We start from the raw sequence: 18,347 nt of genomic DNA on the forward strand, positions 1-18,347 counted from the left end.
AACAATGGAGGTGCTAATTGTTCTTATCAGCCTCTTGTAAGTTGAACAATATATTCACTGATAGTCTGGTAGCACTTTAAAGACTAACAAAAACATGTAGATGATATAATGAGTTTTCATGGGCACAGCCCACTTCTTCAGATGACCCTTCTTCAGGGCTGTGCCCAAGAAAGCTGATGATACCATCTACATGTTTTGTTAGTCTTTAAAGTGCTAGTAGACTATTTGTTGTTTTTTAAGTTTATCCTGTACAGACTAACTTGGCTACCCCCTGAAGAATCTGTTCACTGTCTTTTTTCTTCTTCTTCTCCCCATCTCCCCACCTTCCCATATTTATCTCTGGATCTGGACTTTCAATACTCCAGTCATCTGAAGAAGTGGGTTTTGCCCACGAAAGCTCATGATACCATCTACATATTTTGTTAGTGTTTAAGGTGCCACTAGAGTATTTGTTGTTTTTTATTTTTTTATTGATTTACTCTGTAGTCACTGGGGCTGCCTAGGGCATAAGTCAGGGAAAATTGGACCCAGTACTTATACTATGTGTATTATAATTATTACCATATATAAATCAATCTTTTATGCATTCTTCAACATTTTATAAAATCCATTTTAAACAGCTATCTGAACAATTCTACATATCATTTCCTTTAATGGTTTCTTTGTTCCAACTCTACATTATGTTACCCACACATGCAGTTTCATCATGAGTCTCACAACATTTGGTGTTTCATAATGCTCGAACTCCTGGAGGAATGTGATTTAGGGGAAAATCTTGGCTTTCATCTAAAATATGAAAGCAAGTTTCTAGCCCTCATGTTTGCAGAGAAAAAGCTTGAAAGCTCAAACTTCATGCACTCTCAAGGTTAAAAAAAAAGGGCAAATTAAAAGAAAGCAACAACAAAACCTTTCTAAAAATCTCATTATTTTTAAACGAATCTCATAATTTTGGGGACATAATTCATGATTTTTAACCATTGGACCTGGCAATACTGCAAACTGTTCTGTGCCAACACTTTTCTAACATTCTCTTAATTCATTCCAAAATATATTGATTCAGATTGCTTTCTTTCTCTCCATAATTCTCCTTAAATAGTTATCTTACTCCTCTGTCACTTCTCTGTCCTGCTCATTACCCAGTGAGGCCCAAATGCATGCTCCAGCCCAGTTCTTCACAGCCTCACTCTCACATAAGTGAAGGCTTGCAGAAATGAGATCTAAAAAACAAGGAGGTCTTAAGGAGAAATGTTCCTTCTCTTTTGGTTACTCTCTCTAATGTACGTTTTCAGCGTATCTTGAACTCTTTGCCCTTGGAGCACCATTTTCAGCTGCTACTTGGCTTCCTCTAGCACAGTTTGATACTGCTTCAAAAGCAAGGGGTTGCTTTTCATTCTAAAATATCCTGACACTGGTTTCTCCACATGTTTGCTCTGGTTAATCACGGTGAAAAAATTCGTACTCCTCTCAGAGTCAGCAGGAGTTCCTATGTCACTTTGACTAATTGTAAAAACAAACTTTCCCCCTCACCTCCCATCAACAATCAAAGCCATTTGTCACAATTGAAATGTCTGCCACAACGCAGCTCGATCTTTCGTGCATAAAGTTATGACAGTTGTACACAATGCATAGGGATCTGCCAATTATTTTAGGTCTATTGTACCAGAGGCCAAAGGTTATGACCTCCCAACTGCTTCTGGAAATCCATTTACCCATCTGCCTCTGTAAGGAGCAGCTTGGAGAGAATGAGTTGTTTTCATGTACTGTTATTCATCAAAGTCCTTTAAAAAGCCATGGTTGGAAAAGACACGGTACCCCCACCCCTCCCAATGGAGCCCATAGAACACAAACACCAGGGACAACTGGAAGAGTCTCAAGAAGTCACAGGTTTATTATTTATACAACCCAAGCCAGAACTGAGCAAGGGAACTGCAAAAGGATGCAGAATTTGCCTTTAAAGCTGTTTCTATCTGGATACCAGGGACCTCATCCAACTGCTCTTCAAGACAATGGGAGTCCTTCTAGTCACATCAATGGGAACTAGCTTAGGCCCCCATTTTGGGGCTTGTTCTCCATTGTACCGGTGTCAGCCTGGAGAAACGCCTTTGAACTCAATAGGTGAAGGCAAGAGGAGAATCAGGCCCATTATTTTTTACTCTCTCTCAGGTCATATGGGGTTTCTGTGACCATCTCCCACGCACGCTGTGTGCATTAACTGACAATTTCTGCATTCACTGGCAGTGAACTCATGCATCTCTCTTAATCCTGCTCCTGACAATGGAGTGATTAGTGTGTTTCAGGGATGGCGCTATCTGACAGTATCTGAAAACGTCCGCACATCAACAACTTACATCAGAACTAACTGCAAGTATTAAAGTTTCATTTATAAGGCTCAGTCTGGTCCCAGGCTCGCAGGCCTGCTCTCTGACATTTATAACATTCTTTTATTTACGCCTTTTCATCACCACAACGCTCACTGCCTGGGAGCTTTATTACCCCTATAAATTTCCTCTCCCTGCCCAATCGAAACAGTTTTGAAATAGTACAGATAAGCAAGAATGAGCTGATGAATTCAGGAGGAAAACGGCCTATTTTACATCCTCAATAGCAAGGCTAGGGGGGTGTGCCATTCTAACAGCCCCCAGTGCACCATGCTGCTTATAAGACATGACCCACCAAAGAGCAATTCAAGGAACAATACAATGAACTTCTCCTGCCACCAATAAAACTGTCTCATGAGGGAGACTAATGCTTTTCTGACAGGGTTGATAGCTACTGAATTACCAATCTATCCCAGCACTAAAATCAATCACCAGTGTTAAAGGTGACTAGGAATTCTATAGCTCCAAAAGAAACTATTCTTTCCAAAGCTCTTCCCTCTTCTTGGGCATAGTGGGCAGCAAATCATGTCAACAGTGTGTAAGTCTTAATGGGTGTGGGTGTACTATAACTGGGTCTAACGGGCAGGGACCTGGGCTCAGAAAATTTAACTTGTAAAGACATGAGCCTCAGCATACTGAAGTCAGAGCCAAAGCTCTCCAAGACTTCAAGAGTTCAGGACTTGTATATTTAGACACGTGGCCCCTGCATCATAGATTCAGGATTTAAGGCCAGAAAGGACCACGCTGATCATCTAGTCTGACCTACTGCATAACACAAGTCAAAAAATGTCATGCCATGATGCTTACATTGCACCTCACAGCTACTGGCTGAAGAAGAGCAAAGCTAAACTATTTCTTTTTAGTTCCTTCTTTTCCAAGAGGGTAGGTACTATAACTTGTCAGTCTCTGACACCCCTGCCTGCCTCCCTAGAGGAGTGCTGAAATCCAAGGCAGACTCATGCTTCGGGGTTGAGAGAGGTTTTTTATCTCCCCCTGTTTTGGCTGGATGACTCTGTCTCCCCCAACCCTGCAGTCTGGCGGGCATGTTGCTCCATTTCCCATCCCTGGATCTTTTTAAATGGTTCTGCAGGGAAGGAAAACAAAACCGACATGCAGCCATCTTGTTCAAAAATCAAAGCAGGATTGAAACTCACATGCCAGGAGTATGGGAGCAGGAGTCTATGGCTCCTTTTGTTAATCCCTCAGGGTATGTCTACACTACCCCGCTAGTTCGAACTAGCGGGGTAATGTAGGCATACCGCACTTGCAAATGAAGCCCGGGATTTGAATTTCCCGGGCTTCATTTGCATAAACTGGGTGCCACCATTTTTAAATCCCTGCTCGTTCGAACCCCGTGCCGTGCTGCTACACGCGGCACGAACTAGGTAGTTCGGACTAGGCTTCCTAGTCCGAACTACCGTTACTCCTCATTCCACGAGGAATAACGGTAGTTCGGACTATGAAGCCTAGTCCGAACTACCTAGTTCGTGCCGCGTGTAGCCGCGCGGCACGGGGTTCGAACGAGCAGGGATTTAAAAATGGCGGCGCCCAGTTTATGCAAATGAAGCCCGGGAAATTCAAATCCCGGGCTTCATTTTCAAGTGCGGTATGCCTACATTACCCCGCTAGTTCGAACTAGGAGGGTAGTGTAGACATACCCTCAGAAGGGCTGAGTCTGGGCCCAGACAACATGTAACCAATGAGGCCCATCCCCAAGTCACTGCAGAGTTCTGGCAAAGATGCTCAATGGCAGCTATCTTGTGGGGAGGGGGAATACAGACAAGCTTTTAATTTGTTAATACAGATACAAATAAAAGCCATTACACCAGGGACTAAATCAGAGACTTACACAGTTAGAAGCAGGACCTACTATAGTCTGAGCTATAGAATGAAGTGACGGGCTGCAACAAGTTATATCCTCTGTAGAGCAGCATACAGGGGAACTTGTAACACGCATTCACCTGCAGGCTACCTAGGTGTACATATTATATATATATATATATATATATTAAGATTCAGTACAAATGCCTGTTTGAGGCAATCCTGGGAGGTCTCCAGCATGGCATTTAGCATTGGAAAGCTCACACCTCTCCGCTTGATGCTTCAGACCTGCCTTCCCAACACTACAGACTGGATCCAAGCATTTGCAGGCAATAGCTGTGGGGCTGACACACTGCTTATGGCTTTGGATACATGTACAACAGATCACATACAAGTTGGCAGGCTTCTCTAGGGCCTTTATGTTTCCCATGGACAATAGTCTGATCATCAATGACAAGAGATGAGGGAGCTCAGTCCTCCCTATAGATGCCCACCACCGTAAAGGGCCTCACCTGCCAGGACTGAACCATAGGATCTCCCTACTTATTAAGGCTGCACATTTGGGTTCCTCTAGAATATTATGGTATTTGTATTGACATCTTTTTATTTTTAAAGGGCCATAGCAATCACCAGAGGGGCTAAAATAACAACAGACCTGCTCTCCTCGCGGTGCGTCTGCCATTCAGTAATTGAACTTATGAGAAAATCATATCTTACCTTATTTTGCCGTTAAAGAAGTGCAAATTAAAAACATGACTATCAATCAAAAAACACTAGCTCTTGTGACAACCCGGCTAATCCATGACTCTACAGATAAAGTCTTGAAGCCTCTATGTACAGCTCAAAATGCTGCTACCATTCTGTGTTCAAGCCTAGCTCCCAGTGTGTTGTTATAAATGGTATTATGAGCCAACCAGATTCCAGGTAAGTTTGCTCCATGACTGAGAAACAATAAAATTATAGCTGCCTGGAAAATGTCTTGGGGGAAATAAACTCAAGCAGTCTAGCAAAGCTCTGCTGTCTTTCAGGAAAATTCCTCTTTGCCACCTCACTTCAGATATTCAACTCTCACACACAAGCCATTTCCTGTCCTACCTGTGAGTGGGGAAGTATTCCAAGCTATAAATATTCATGTACAGACAGACTTCTATGATACCCTCAAAAGTTCAGCACAATCTCTTTTCTTCACCAGAATCAAAGAACACTAGAACTGGAAGTGACCTTGAAAGGTCAAGTCTAGTCCCCTACCCTCATGGCAGGACCAAGCACCAACTAGATCATCCCTAACAGATGATTATCAAAACTGCTCTTAAATATCTCCAGTGATGGAGATTCCACAACTTCCCTATGCAATTTATTCTGTTGTTTAACCACCCTTACAATTAGGAAGTTTTTCCTCATGTCCAACCTAAACTTCCCCTACTGCAATTTAAGCCCATTGCTTCTTGTCCTATCCTCAGAGATCGAGAACAATTTTTCTCCCTCCTCCTTGTAACACCCTTTTAGAAACAGAACCTGTATACAAATCCTAAGTCCTTTCCATTACATTCCTTTTCAGAATGCTACACACAGTGCAAACCAACACAGCTCATGCTGCATAATACAAACTTGTCAGAACAATATGCTAGTCGCTTCTATTTTACACAGAGAAATTTCTTATACAAAGATGGACCTTCCATTCCTTTGCTCAAAGACCACAGCTATCACAAAGATACTTTATTACCCACTTTTCATTTAATTCCTCACAGATCTTGCTTGATCTGTCTGCAGTAAGTGCCTTCTCTACAGTTGTTGCTGATTGAAACTGCCTCCTACTGTCTGTCTGCCTCACTGGCTCACCATTTAATTTAAAATCTCTTCTGAAATCAGACCTGTCTTCATCCTGCCCAGACCTTTTTACATTTCCTCTCCCCCTCTTCTCTTATTGGCTGTGATAACATCATTGTTGTCTGTATTAGTTAATTCTCCATACGGGCTTGGGATCTGGTTTGTATGAAAAGGGCTACACAAAATAAAATTATAAGCCAACATTTTCACACTTGGATACCTAAGTTAGACACCTAAAAAGGTGGTCCCTATTTCAGAGATGCTGGGCACACACAATTCCCATCTGGCCATTTATTTGGATGCTTAACGTTAGGCACACAACTTCTGAAAAAGTGTGGGCCACAAGGATTGTTGTCACACTGTCAGTTTGCTTTGTTAATGTTACAGCTGGCTTATGAAGTGCAGCCTCACATCTAATAGGTAGAATCATAGAATCCTAAAACTGGTAGGGACCTCGAGAGGTCATCAAGACCAGTCCCCTGCCCACACAGAAGGACCAAGCACTGTCTAGATCGTCCCTGATAGATGCCTATTCAACCTGCTCTTAAATATCTCCCCTGATGGATATTCCACAACCTCCCTAGGCAATTTATTCTAGTACTTAACCACCCTGACAGGAAGTTTTTCCTAATGTCCAACCCAAACCTCCCTTGTTGCAACTTAAGACCATTGCTTCCTGTTCTATCATCAGAAGCCAAAGAGAACAATTTTTCTCCCTCCTCCTCTAACATCCTTTTAGATACTTGAAAATGGCTATCATGTCCCCCTTTAACCATTTTTGTTGCTCTTCTCTGGACCTTCTCCAATTTCTACACATCTTTCTTGAAATGCGGTGCCCAGAATTGGACACAATACTCCAACTGAGGCCTAATCAGTGCAGAGAAGAGCGGAAGAATGAGTTCTTGTGTCCTACTCACAACACTCCTGTTAATGCATCCCAGAATCATGTTTGCCTGTAGGCCTACTAGCATGTCACCCAACTAGGCAGCACAGAGTAGAAACCTCTGTGATACAAATTTGGAGCAGCCCACCCAAGGATGAAACTTTTTCTGGGGCAGCACATAAGCTTAATGTCACCAAAAGCTTTCTCTGGCACCTGGAAAAACAATCCTTAACACAGACTGCCAATAAGAAGGAAAAAGTCTAGCTGCAATGCCAGAGACAGCAGGGGAAAGGGCTCCTCTCTACCCAAATGGTTTATGTTATGTTGAAAATAAAAGCAGAAGGTAGCGAAAATCCTTACAAAAGGGAATGCTAGGAAGCCTCACTGCAAAGGCTTAACCCAGGGATAACTCTGGTCTTACAAAAGCAACCAGATTCACTGGAGAGATACTTACTTGGCCTGCACTTGTACCAAACGATGAGATATTTGCCGGTTCCAGGGCATGGATCTAGACCAAACAGCCGGCTATTGACAAGGAACTGGCAGCTTCGTCTGTCCTGGCACTCATCCAGCATTTTCTACGCAGGCAAGGGTGCACATCCGGAAAACAAACAGAAAAACAGAAGCACGTTAGTAGCTCTCAGACTGCCCTGAATGGAGAAGGCTTCCCAGCAGCCATCTGATGTTTGCCTCACCAACACAGCATGATGAGCTTGCACTGCCAATGCTCAGTGCCTTGGAATTTTCAGGGACTCTTCCCAGCCATGTTCAGTGCACATAGAGAAACCCAACAACAATGGTCCAGGTCAGCCTAAGGCTACAACACTATCCCAAAAATGAATTTGGGTTCAATAGATTGCAAGCTCTTGGTGGCTGGAACGGTCTCCCACAAGGTGTGTATGTACAGTACCCAGCTGAATGGAGCACTGATTTCAGTTAGGAGCTCTAGGCACTACTGTAATACAAAGAGATACAAATTCACCACAACCATTTTACATACCCAGGTTCTCACATGACAGTGTTCCATCTACAAGGCAACCAGATAATGACCAGGGTGCTTGTTAGCCAAGAAAAAGGAATCCAGATATCTGCCTCCTATTGGAAATTTGAATTTCAGATTATATTTCCAGGTGCTATTCATGCAACTCCTTGCAAATGATCCCCCTTCAATCAGTTGTCCACTCAGACATCTTATTGTGGTACTGCTTGCACCTTAGAAATCTCACAATGGGCCAGATCCACAGCTAGCTTAATGCTGCATAGCTTCATTTACATCAGTAGCCTGACAGATATATACCAGCTGAAGGCCTGACTGAGAGAGTGCAAACAAAACAGACTGAAGAGCAACATTGCTCCACATGGGGAGTGAAGGTTTCTGATGGATGGCACTGCTGAAATGCTAGCTGGCAGCCCAAGTTAGATCATAACGCAGACTGTCCAGTGCCTACGTAAAAGAATAAATGGACACAAATCAGATATTAGGAATGGCAATACAGGCAGTCCCCGAGTTACGCGGATCCGACTTATGTCGGATCCGCAGTTACGAACAGGGCCGTTCCTCTCCCTGGTCTCCAGCAGACCAGGGAGAGGAAGCAAAGCGGCGGAACACGTGGGCAGCGGACAGGGCTTTGCTCTGCTTTGCCCCCCCCCCCCCGTCCCCCTGGTCTGCAGACCAGGGGGACGGGGGACGGGAGGGGGGCAAAGCAGAGCCAAGCAGAGCCAAGCCGCGGAGCCAAGCAGAGCCAAGACGCGTCTGGGCTGTCAGCTGGCAGCGCGCTCCGCGGCTTGGCTCTGCTTTGCCCCCCCCCCCCCCTGGTCTGCAGACCAAGGGGATGGGGACGGGGGACGGGAGGGGGGCAAAGCAGAGCCAAGCAGAGCCAAGCCGCGGAGCGCGCGGTCAGCTGACAGCCCAGACGCGTCTGGGCTGTCAGCTGGCCGCGTCCTCCGCGGCTTGGCTCTGCTTTGCCCCCCCCCCCCATTCCCCTGGTCTGCAGACCAGGGGGACGGGGAGCAAAGCAGAGCAAAGCCATGGAGCCCGAGGGCAGCAGGACAGCCACGGCGCGTCTGGGCTGTCCCGCTGCCCCCGTGCTCCGTGGCTTTGCTCCGGACACCTGTGGTACAGCAGCTGGGGCGCTGCCAGTTGGTCCCGTAGCGCCGCTCTGGGCGCTACTGGACCGACCGGGCAGCACCCCAGCAGTTCTGCCCCAGGCGTCCTGATTCAGCCACTGCTGGTCAGATTCAGCAGCGGCTGAATCAGGACGCCTGGGGCAGAGCAGCTTGGGTGCTGCTGGGTTGGTCCAGTAGCGCCGAGGAGCGGCGGCGCCACTGGACCAACCCAGCAGCACCCCAGCTGCTCTGCCCCAGGCGTCCCCAAGTCAGCCGCTGCTGAAACTGACCAGTGGCTGACTACAGGAAGCCCCTGCCCCGGGCTTCCTGGAATCAGCCGCTGATCAGTTTCAGCAGCAGCTGACTTGGGGATGCCTGGGGTTCTTAAGTTGAATCTGTATGTAAGTCAGAACTGGCGTCCAGATTCAACCGCTGTTGAAACTGATCAGTTTCAGCAGCGGCTGAATCTGGACGCCAGTTCCGACTTACATACAGATTCAACTTAAGAACAAACCTACAGTCCCTATCTTGTACGTAACCCGGGGACTGCCTGTATACAAAAACTTGTAGGGGAATACTTCAATCTCCCTGGACACACTATTGCAGATCTAAAGGTAGCCATCCTGCAGCAAAAAAACTTCAGGACCAGACTTCAAAGAGAAACTGCTGAGCTACAGTTCATCTTCAAGTTTGACACAATCAACTCAGGATTAAACAAAGACTGTGAATGGCTGGCTAACTACAAAAGCAGCTTCTCCTCTCTTGGAATTCACACCTCCAGATCAGCTACTAGAAGTGGGCCTCATCCTCCCTGATTGGATCCACCTTGTCATCTCTAGCCGGATTCTGGCCTGCATATTTATACCTGCCTATAGAAATTTCCACTACATGCATCTGACGAAATGGGTCTTTGCCCATGAAAGCTTATGCTCCAACACTTCGGTTAGTCTATAAGGTGCCACAGGACTCCTCGCCACTTTTGAGGAGCTCCTATGTCACGTAAGTGCTTTTTAAAATGTCACCCCTCATCTACACACAAACTTGCATTGTGTTAAATTCAGGTTTGGTTTTACACCCATTTAGTTAAGCCCGGGGTAAATTTTAAGAATGGATTATGTCAATTTAGCTTAACCAGGTTAAAAAAAAATGAGGTTTTTACTCTGGTTTAGCTGAAAAGATCTCAAAACTCACCTTTCATTAAAAGGGTGCAACTTTACATGTAGATAAGATCTGAGAAAGATAGTTCAGGAGCGAGGACAAGAGTTGCCACAGTGAGTACCAGGCCATTAAATATACAGGGCCTAATCCCAGTCTCACCAAAGCTATTGGCAATTTGACCATTGATTTCACTGGGTATGGGGGGGGTCAGGATTTTGACTACATACTTTAAAATGCCTTTTGTTGTTGTTAGTTACAGAAAAGGTATGGCAACGGCAATTGTCATTCTAATCATTAGCAGTAGCAGTGGTAGGTGTATTACTCAGCCAACTTCATTTTGAATGGGACTCACTCCCCTCACCCCCCCGCTTCCACTGGCTTCATTTTAGCTATACTCACGCAGGGCTTGTGAGACTGATGGGTCCTGCTGCTTTTCATGGTTTTGGAATTACCTTCATACACTTCTGAATTCATAACACCCCTTATAAAACTCCATCTTAAAGCCCACAGGAGAAAGACATTCTGTCTCCTGATAGAAAATGGCTTCATTAAAAAAGATTAATTATTTTTATCCCTATGATCCTTTAAAACAGAAAAGGGAGCAGTAAGTGGGGTAGTAATTAAGTTTTATGTTCAGCTAGATGACTTAGGTGGTATTTATATACTTCTGTAGAGCCCCTTAAAGCTCTAAAATTACTACAATGTTTGTCTGACACACATGAACCTGTCAGAGCATTTTGACTGAGACTACAGCCTAAGGTAATTCATTGGACTCATTAAGTCCCTGTTTAACAGAGCTATGAATTCCAATCCCAATCTGATTAATTTTCACTTACAGTTTGCTGAAGTCTCCTTGTATCTCAAACATTCTCCCAAAACTCTCTCCATTCTTCTTCCTACCCCCTCCTTTCACACTGTCTGCTTCCTATCCCTATCCACAACCCCACCACTTGGCCATCCATGCCAACTCTTTCTTTTCTGCAGCTTCTGCTGTTCAGATCAACTTTCTCTATATCTCAATAATTCTCCATTTATGACTATATGACATTTATGACAAATCTCAGCTAAAAATAATATATTTTCTCTCTACACCCCTTCATCTCTCCATCTCCCATATTTATAAACAGGTGTGGCAATAGCTGGTCCAGTTTAGATTACATAGTAGATTTCATGCTAAACCCCAGTATTTTTGGTTATTCAGAAAGCTTTCACCTTTCTGACTGACATTTGCCAGGCTTTGTCTCTGCTTGAAGTTTTTTTATTTATTTTAAAGTTTAAACAAAAACAATTCAGCCATTTCTGAGGGCAAAGTGAACAAAGAATTTATCTGTGACCTTTTTAATATAGAGATCTATGATGAAAAATCTGGGAGCTGAAAGGAAATAGGCTGCTCCAAGAAAACACGCCCAGGAGAGTTTTGGGGACAGTAAGTTATCATTTAACTAAGGTATGAAAACTCTGTTTAGCTGATGCAGCATGATCTTTTCACTAAGTTTAAAATGCACATATAAGTCAGTAGTCATGTTCTATGGAATCTAAGGACTTTCAAAAGCACTCAGCATTGACCTAACTACTCCCACTGAAACTTATGGGAAACTACCCCTGATTTCAGTGAGACTAAGTTAGGTTTTCATGGAGCACTTTTGAAAACCCCACCTTCTATGTGCAACCAGTATCCACACAGTTTTTCCTAGGCACAAGGCAGAGAATGAAGCAATTAACCACCAAAGCTAAGCTAATTATGAATGTAGATGGTCTTTACATAGCAACAAATTTTCAGTATTCCTTTGCCTTGTTACACGCTAATCTCCAGTATCTCCACTTACTGCATATCTTTTACTTAAATGACTTCCTGATACTCTTTGTCTGGCATACAATGTAGCATACAGCACTAGCGCATGCAACACACTGTTGTATCAAAGGTCATGGGAGAAATTCATCAAGCAGTTACAAGATTGCACTGGAATGCTAGGCACAAAGTTATGGTCGAGTGTACCTTTGAATGTCTAACTGTGCAACTTTAACATTAAGTAGAGCTGGTCAAAAAGGGATAAATTATTTAATGAAAAAACTAAAAATTTGGAAGTTATTTTATGTTGTATGGTTTAAAATGGGCTATTTTTTGTTAAAAATTATCAATTTTTTATCAAAATAATTATTCGCTTTTTCTGTCTACTACCTGGACTTTGCTAAACAAAAATGTTGATAATGACTGCAATCTTCTAAAATCATCAATAAAATTACAGAGCATTTAATAAAAAAGGAGAAATGAATATCATACCACAAAACCCCATTCTTGATTTTAAAAACTTTTGCATTAACAATGTAGGCCTGCTCTTTTGTTACATTTTCTTTAACTGGAATTTATCATTGAACTCTGTGATATATGCATTTTTTAGGATGGATGCCCTCTTAAAAATTTTGCTTTTCCACATATACCAGTGAAAATCCATATTTGCCCTAGACAAAAAGGTGATTTAGAATTCGAAAGCTGTGTTGGTTTATCAAATAGGTCAGTGACTGATCAGCTGACACAACTAACATGTCATGGGACTTTCTTACCAGAGAGGCAATTTGTTTATTGTTTACTGATCTACTGGGCATGAATTTCCTTTGCAAAATTATAGATGGCTCCACATTACATTGAGCAAAGAAAGTTTTTTGTTTGTTCTCTCATTAAACTTCCTGCTTGATTTTTTTCTCCCAGACACTCTGTGATGAAAATAATACTGCTGAGGAGGTGGAAAGGTGCATTAGCTCAATGAGAAAAATACCCTTGAACAGTGTGGACATGTATAGAAATAGGACTTCACATGCAGAATTAACCGCGACTCTGACATAAACCACCATCTAGTAAGCCAAGCCTTTAGCTAGTACAAAATAAAGTCACATTGTATTATAAAATCAAACTAACGGAAGGAAAAGGAATTCCTCTATGGCACAGAAGGGGAGGTAAGACTCCCTAATTGTCTTGTGCCATTTTATAACGGAATTCCAGTGGTAAATCAAGCCTCAGGGCTGACAGCCAGAGCCCACAAGGGAAGTCATGGCAGTTTAAATCCATTCCATTCTCTGCTCTGTGATGGAGTTGAGAAGCCATGAGATTTAGGGGAGATAAGAAGGAAGGAAAGCCAAGTGAATTTAAGCAAACAAACACTAATCTGAACACTGTGATTTATGCCTTTGATTAATCTCACTCCAATGACCCAACTCATAATGTGAGAGCTGCTGCAAGATCGAAATCAGGTCTTTCCAGGGAATGCTAAGAAAACACACACTTGATAATCAACTTCATTGTGTTCTTTAAGGGGGGAGAGTGTTAGTGGGGGGCAGTATTCCTTATTAAATTTAAAAAGTTTTTTAAAAAACTCAGTTTGGTCACTGAAGGAAAATGCTTTAAAAACAGACCCCCTACGTATATATTAATTTTTTAGTCTTTTTGTGATATTCACCAAGAATGACTTTGCCTTTTGCGTCATTCTTTTGACATACACCAGCACTGAGTTTAATGCCTGGGGGCAAACCTACTCCTGTTTTAATTCCATTGCAGTCAAGGGAGTTCACACACACAGGATGACATCCTGACCCCATTGAAGTCAATAGCAATATTCCCATTTACTTCAACAGAGCCAGGATTTCACCCTAGGCCTGTTCTAGTTATAACATTCATCATCAGAGAGGCACAAGGGTGACTCTAGAACATGCATCACTCCTGCCAAGTATGAAACAACAGGGAAAGCCCATGGTAAAGGATGTTTTAACTAGTACGGCATTGAGACAGTGCAGTCAAAAGAGTTAGATGCATTCTTAAATTAGGGCATGTCTACACAGCAAAGTTATTTCGAAATAACAGCCGTTATTTTGAAATAATTTTACTAGCATCTACATAGCCAAACCGCTATTTCGCCACTCCAGCCTCAACCAAGAACACTCCTCTCCCTCCCCTGAGCCCTTAAACAGGTTGAATCTGGCCACAGTGCCTGTGCCAGCTCCAAGCCTGCCAGCCCAGAACCAGCAGTCACTGCCCCTGACCCAGTGGCCCCAAAACATGAGCCAGCAAGCCACTGGCAGCCAGCCCTCCACCGCTCCCCAGGAGCAGTCTGCCAGCCCCCAGGAGCCTGCCAGGGCCTGGAGAAGGCAGGCGCCTTCCTGGTCCAGGGTGAAGATCCTGGACCTTATTCAGGTTTGGGGGGGATGTCCCCAATGTCCATGATCTCTGCACTAGACAGAGGAACGCAGCCGTCTATGGCAGGATAGCTGCCAGCCTGGCCACCAAAGGCCACATGTGAACCCAGGAGTAGGTCTGCATGAAAATCAAGGTGATCTGGCGAGACCCCCCAACCCTGAGACCTGAGCTTCCCCTCACTTCTCCCTTCCAGCTCCCTCTTCCCAGGTTTCCCCCTCCCCTCTCCTAGCCTCTCCCACCTCCTTTCCCCAGTCTTACCAGAGTTTCATTCCTCCCCCTCCAGTTTTGTTAAATAAAGAGAGTTTGTGTTCATGAAAATACTTGTATTTTATTTGACATCAGGAAGGGGGGTTAGGGAGGGGTAAGTGGAAGGACATGAGGGAGGAATGAGGCACAAACCCCCTGTGAGGCAGACCAGGGAGGCTCTTAGTTCTCCTCAGGGTGGAAGCTCTCCCGCAGGGCCGCCTGGATACTGACAGCCCCCCGATGGAGCTCTCGGATGGCAGCCTGCAGGAAGTGCAGCCCGGCTCACAGCAACACATCCAAGAGAAGCACCAGAGTGCCCAGGGGCAGCCCTGGCTCCATGTTGCAGAGTGCTGTGGTGACCCGAGTGAGGGCAACAGGAGCACGCGGAGACAACATGCTTTACTGTCCCTCATCGAGGTAGGCAAGCAAGCAGGGAAACCTGAGAACCAGCTCTCTGGGGGTGGGGGGGCTCTTTAAGCACAGGCTTCAGATAGCCTCAGGCAGCAGCCACAAAAAGTAACTCCTGACCTGATGCCCTGCCAGACCTGGTTCCGGCCGACCTTAAATGTGGTTCAGCGTCCACTCAGTGTGGATGCGCTATTTCGAAATAGCAAAACACTATTTCGAAATGCATTTTGTGTGTAGACGCGTTTAGGGATCTGGGGATAATCTGTCAGGGATGATCCTGCTGTGAGGGCAAGGGACTGGACTCAATGATCTCTCAAGGTCCCTTCCAGTTCTATGAGAGAGGTATATCTCCATATATGTATTTAACCCAGCACTAATCAGTCCCAGTCATGTGCTCAACAGGCCATTCTGTCTCTTGGTATAATCTTCATTAACCTATTACAGTGTTGTATGTGCTGTTTCAGTGAAGAGTTTCCGTTTCAGCATCTGAAGGTACAGAAATCTCCAGTGAGTGATAATGCTCCAAGGTTTTAAAAGAAGTTTCAAGGCAGTGCCTACAGCTCATGGTGCTAGCTGCTGTACAAAGGTGAGCATCAGTGAGTACATGCTCTGTAGAAGTTACAGCCATTTCCACACATTTCCACACACAACTTAAAAGCACATGTTGCAATTTATCACATGTACAGTGTCCAGGCTGCACTGTATTGGGAATGTAAGTATAGCTTCCCCACAATGTAAACAACAGGCTAATATTTGTAAGTGGCAAAAATGTTCGATATTACTTTTGTGCAGAAGCAGGGGATAATATCTGTCTTTTTAGTCTCTAAATTGCCTTATCCATGAAATCTTTAGCTTGACTAAAATCCTTCTTCAAAGTAACTCAATTGCATACCACCGGGTGATGGATCGTTTCTGTCTCCAATTTCTATCTCAGCCAACCCCCCAACTGCTACAGCTGGTGTGAGATTGTTATTCAGAGTACATGCATTAGTGCCTTGTCCAGTCTAGGTGTAAGAGTTCCAAGTTCCGGGGAGTCCTTAACTCCCATGGGAAAGTGTTTGAGAGCAAAATGGGGTCTTGCCAGTGATTATTCTGCTGCTGTGCATTTTTAACATTCCCTTCCTGTAATCTCATGACACCTAGTTATACTCTCATTTCTGTTTTCATCTGTAATATGTCTTCTTCCTTTGAAGATTACACCTTTTAATACAGATTGTTATTGAGTCCCTCACCCTTAATTAATGCCAAGACAATAAAAGTCAGTATTTGTAAGTCAGTGTTTATAGTAGATGTTTATCAATCCAGTCCCCCTTCAACCTGCCAAACTTATTCTTTCTTGAGTGCTTTACATCTGAATAAATACCTAGGGATCCATTCAAACTTAATCTCTAGCTCCCAGGCCATGTTAATTGCATCCTGATTTGTTTAGACAGCATATGACATAAAGATACATGCAGATACCTGTTCTACGCCAGCACAGCATGACATTGGTATTTACTTAGATGGTAAGTGCAATCTGTAAATCTACTTAGATTGTAAGATCTTTGGAGCAGTGACTTCCTTTTTGCTTTATGTCTACAGTGTCTTTATGTCTACAGTAGGTCTCTGATTATTGATAGGAGTCTATAGCCATGATTGCTATACAAATAATAAGTAATAATAATGATGAGCCACCAATCACGTGGTTCATTGAATTGGTGCATGATACAGAAGTCTGATTATAGCAGTTACTTGACATTGCTTCAGATAGGTACCCTATGTCTAGCCTACAATGATAGCACTTCCTTGATAAAGACCTCCTTTTTCTGTCCCCACCAGTAATTTGTTCTGCTTTCCCACACAACTCCTGTCAAAATCCTCTGACTCCATGACCTTCACTAATTTGCATTAATGTCCAGGGGGCTCTTTATCCGTGGCCATGGTTTCTTTCTGTACATTGTTCCAGATTATTTGCAAATTTTTTCTTTTAAATCTCAAACTCTTGTTTGAATTACAATTTTAAAATATTATGATATGATTATTTTACAATGTATAAAATAAGATAAAAATCAACAATATTTAATATAGTCTGAAACCCTAATTGTAAGAATAACCCAAGTGAGGTAACTGATACTCCAGGCCATTCAAGAGAGGGAATCTACACCCTCCACACTTTGTATCAATGGGTAATGCAGACAGAATAAAGGTTGTGTCATTCGTTACTATTAATTGCAAATCTTGTGGCCTAGTTTGGTAGATGACTGGTAAATGTGTTGGTGTAGCTATGTATAACTCCAGTGACTTCAGTGGGGTTACTCCCAATTACATCATGACTGAATTTGCTCCAATAAAACTTGTCTTCTACTATATAAGTGAGAGAAGCATGATTCACCTAGAGTATTCTGCAAGCAGCACATGGTTTGTGGGGAGGGGTACAGTTACCCTTGGTTTCAGTGGAACCCGAACATGCGTGTCTGAGGGCACAATTTAACCTGCCTTCTACTTGACAAACGTGTAGCAGCAGAAACACAACCCCTCTACAGTACCTTTTATTTTCCTGGTGAAAAAGGTTTTTTTCCCCCCTCTGTGACCTTGTTAATAGGAGGATTTTGCAGAAAACAACTTACCATGAGGAATAATCTGTGTATATGATGTGATGAATGGGAGGGGTACTACACTTTCCTGGACATCACAGTCCCTCTTACAAAATGCCATCACCATTTATGTTCATCTGAAATCTCCCAAACTAATCTAAAAATGGTTCCGAACAAAAATGAGCCATTGGTCCACCCATCAGAGATTGCTGAAGGAGGCTGAAGTGATCCATCATTAACAGAATCAGGAAACAGACACTGGGTGACAAATCACAGCACAGGTCCCTGATGGGGAACTTCCATTATGAGAAGCAGTGGTCACTCCATCAATTATAGGGTGGAGAATTTTGTATTAACTGAGCCTACAAATTTACTATAACTGTAACCTCCACTATGAGACGTGAGTGCAAGTTCATAGAGAGTCACAATAACATGAAACATGAATGTTGATGGGAAAAAATGCAAAAGGGAAACAGTTGTAATCAATCAGAAATTATTTTTTCCTTTTAGCAAAAAAAAAAAAAAAAAAAAAAATTGCAGGTTGACCCAAAATGAATGTTTTTCCTGTTCAGCCACCAAACCAAACAGAATTGTTTTTTTTAACCAACTCTACTATGAAGTGGTAACTGCACCAATGTATGCAAAACATGAAAATACCTATTCCATTCACAAGTATGCGTGGTAGGGTAGCTCAGTGGTTTGAGCATTGGCCTGCTAAACCCAGGGTTGTGAGCTCAATCTTTGAGGAGACCATTTAGGAA

At 43.4% G+C, this 18,347-nt stretch overlaps 1 protein-coding gene across 1 annotated transcript in view; it reads right to left on the reverse strand.

Annotated features, from left to right (window-relative positions):
- Nucleotides 1-18,347, reverse strand: part of EVA1A (eva-1 homolog A, regulator of programmed cell death) — a 283,259-nt gene that overhangs the window by 166,983 nt on the left and 97,929 nt on the right. Inside the window, exon 3 of the mRNA XM_075923396.2 lies at nucleotides 7,364-7,487. Coding sequence (XP_075779511.2) covers nucleotides 7,364-7,487 — 124 coding nt within the window. The remainder of the gene's footprint in view (nucleotides 1-7,363; nucleotides 7,488-18,347) is intronic.

The sequence above is a fragment of the Pelodiscus sinensis genome, chromosome 3 (assembly GCF_052426305.1).
Source record: "Pelodiscus sinensis isolate ZL-2025 chromosome 3, ASM5242630v1, whole genome shotgun sequence".
Classification (NCBI taxonomy): domain Eukaryota; kingdom Metazoa; phylum Chordata; order Testudines; family Trionychidae; genus Pelodiscus; species Pelodiscus sinensis.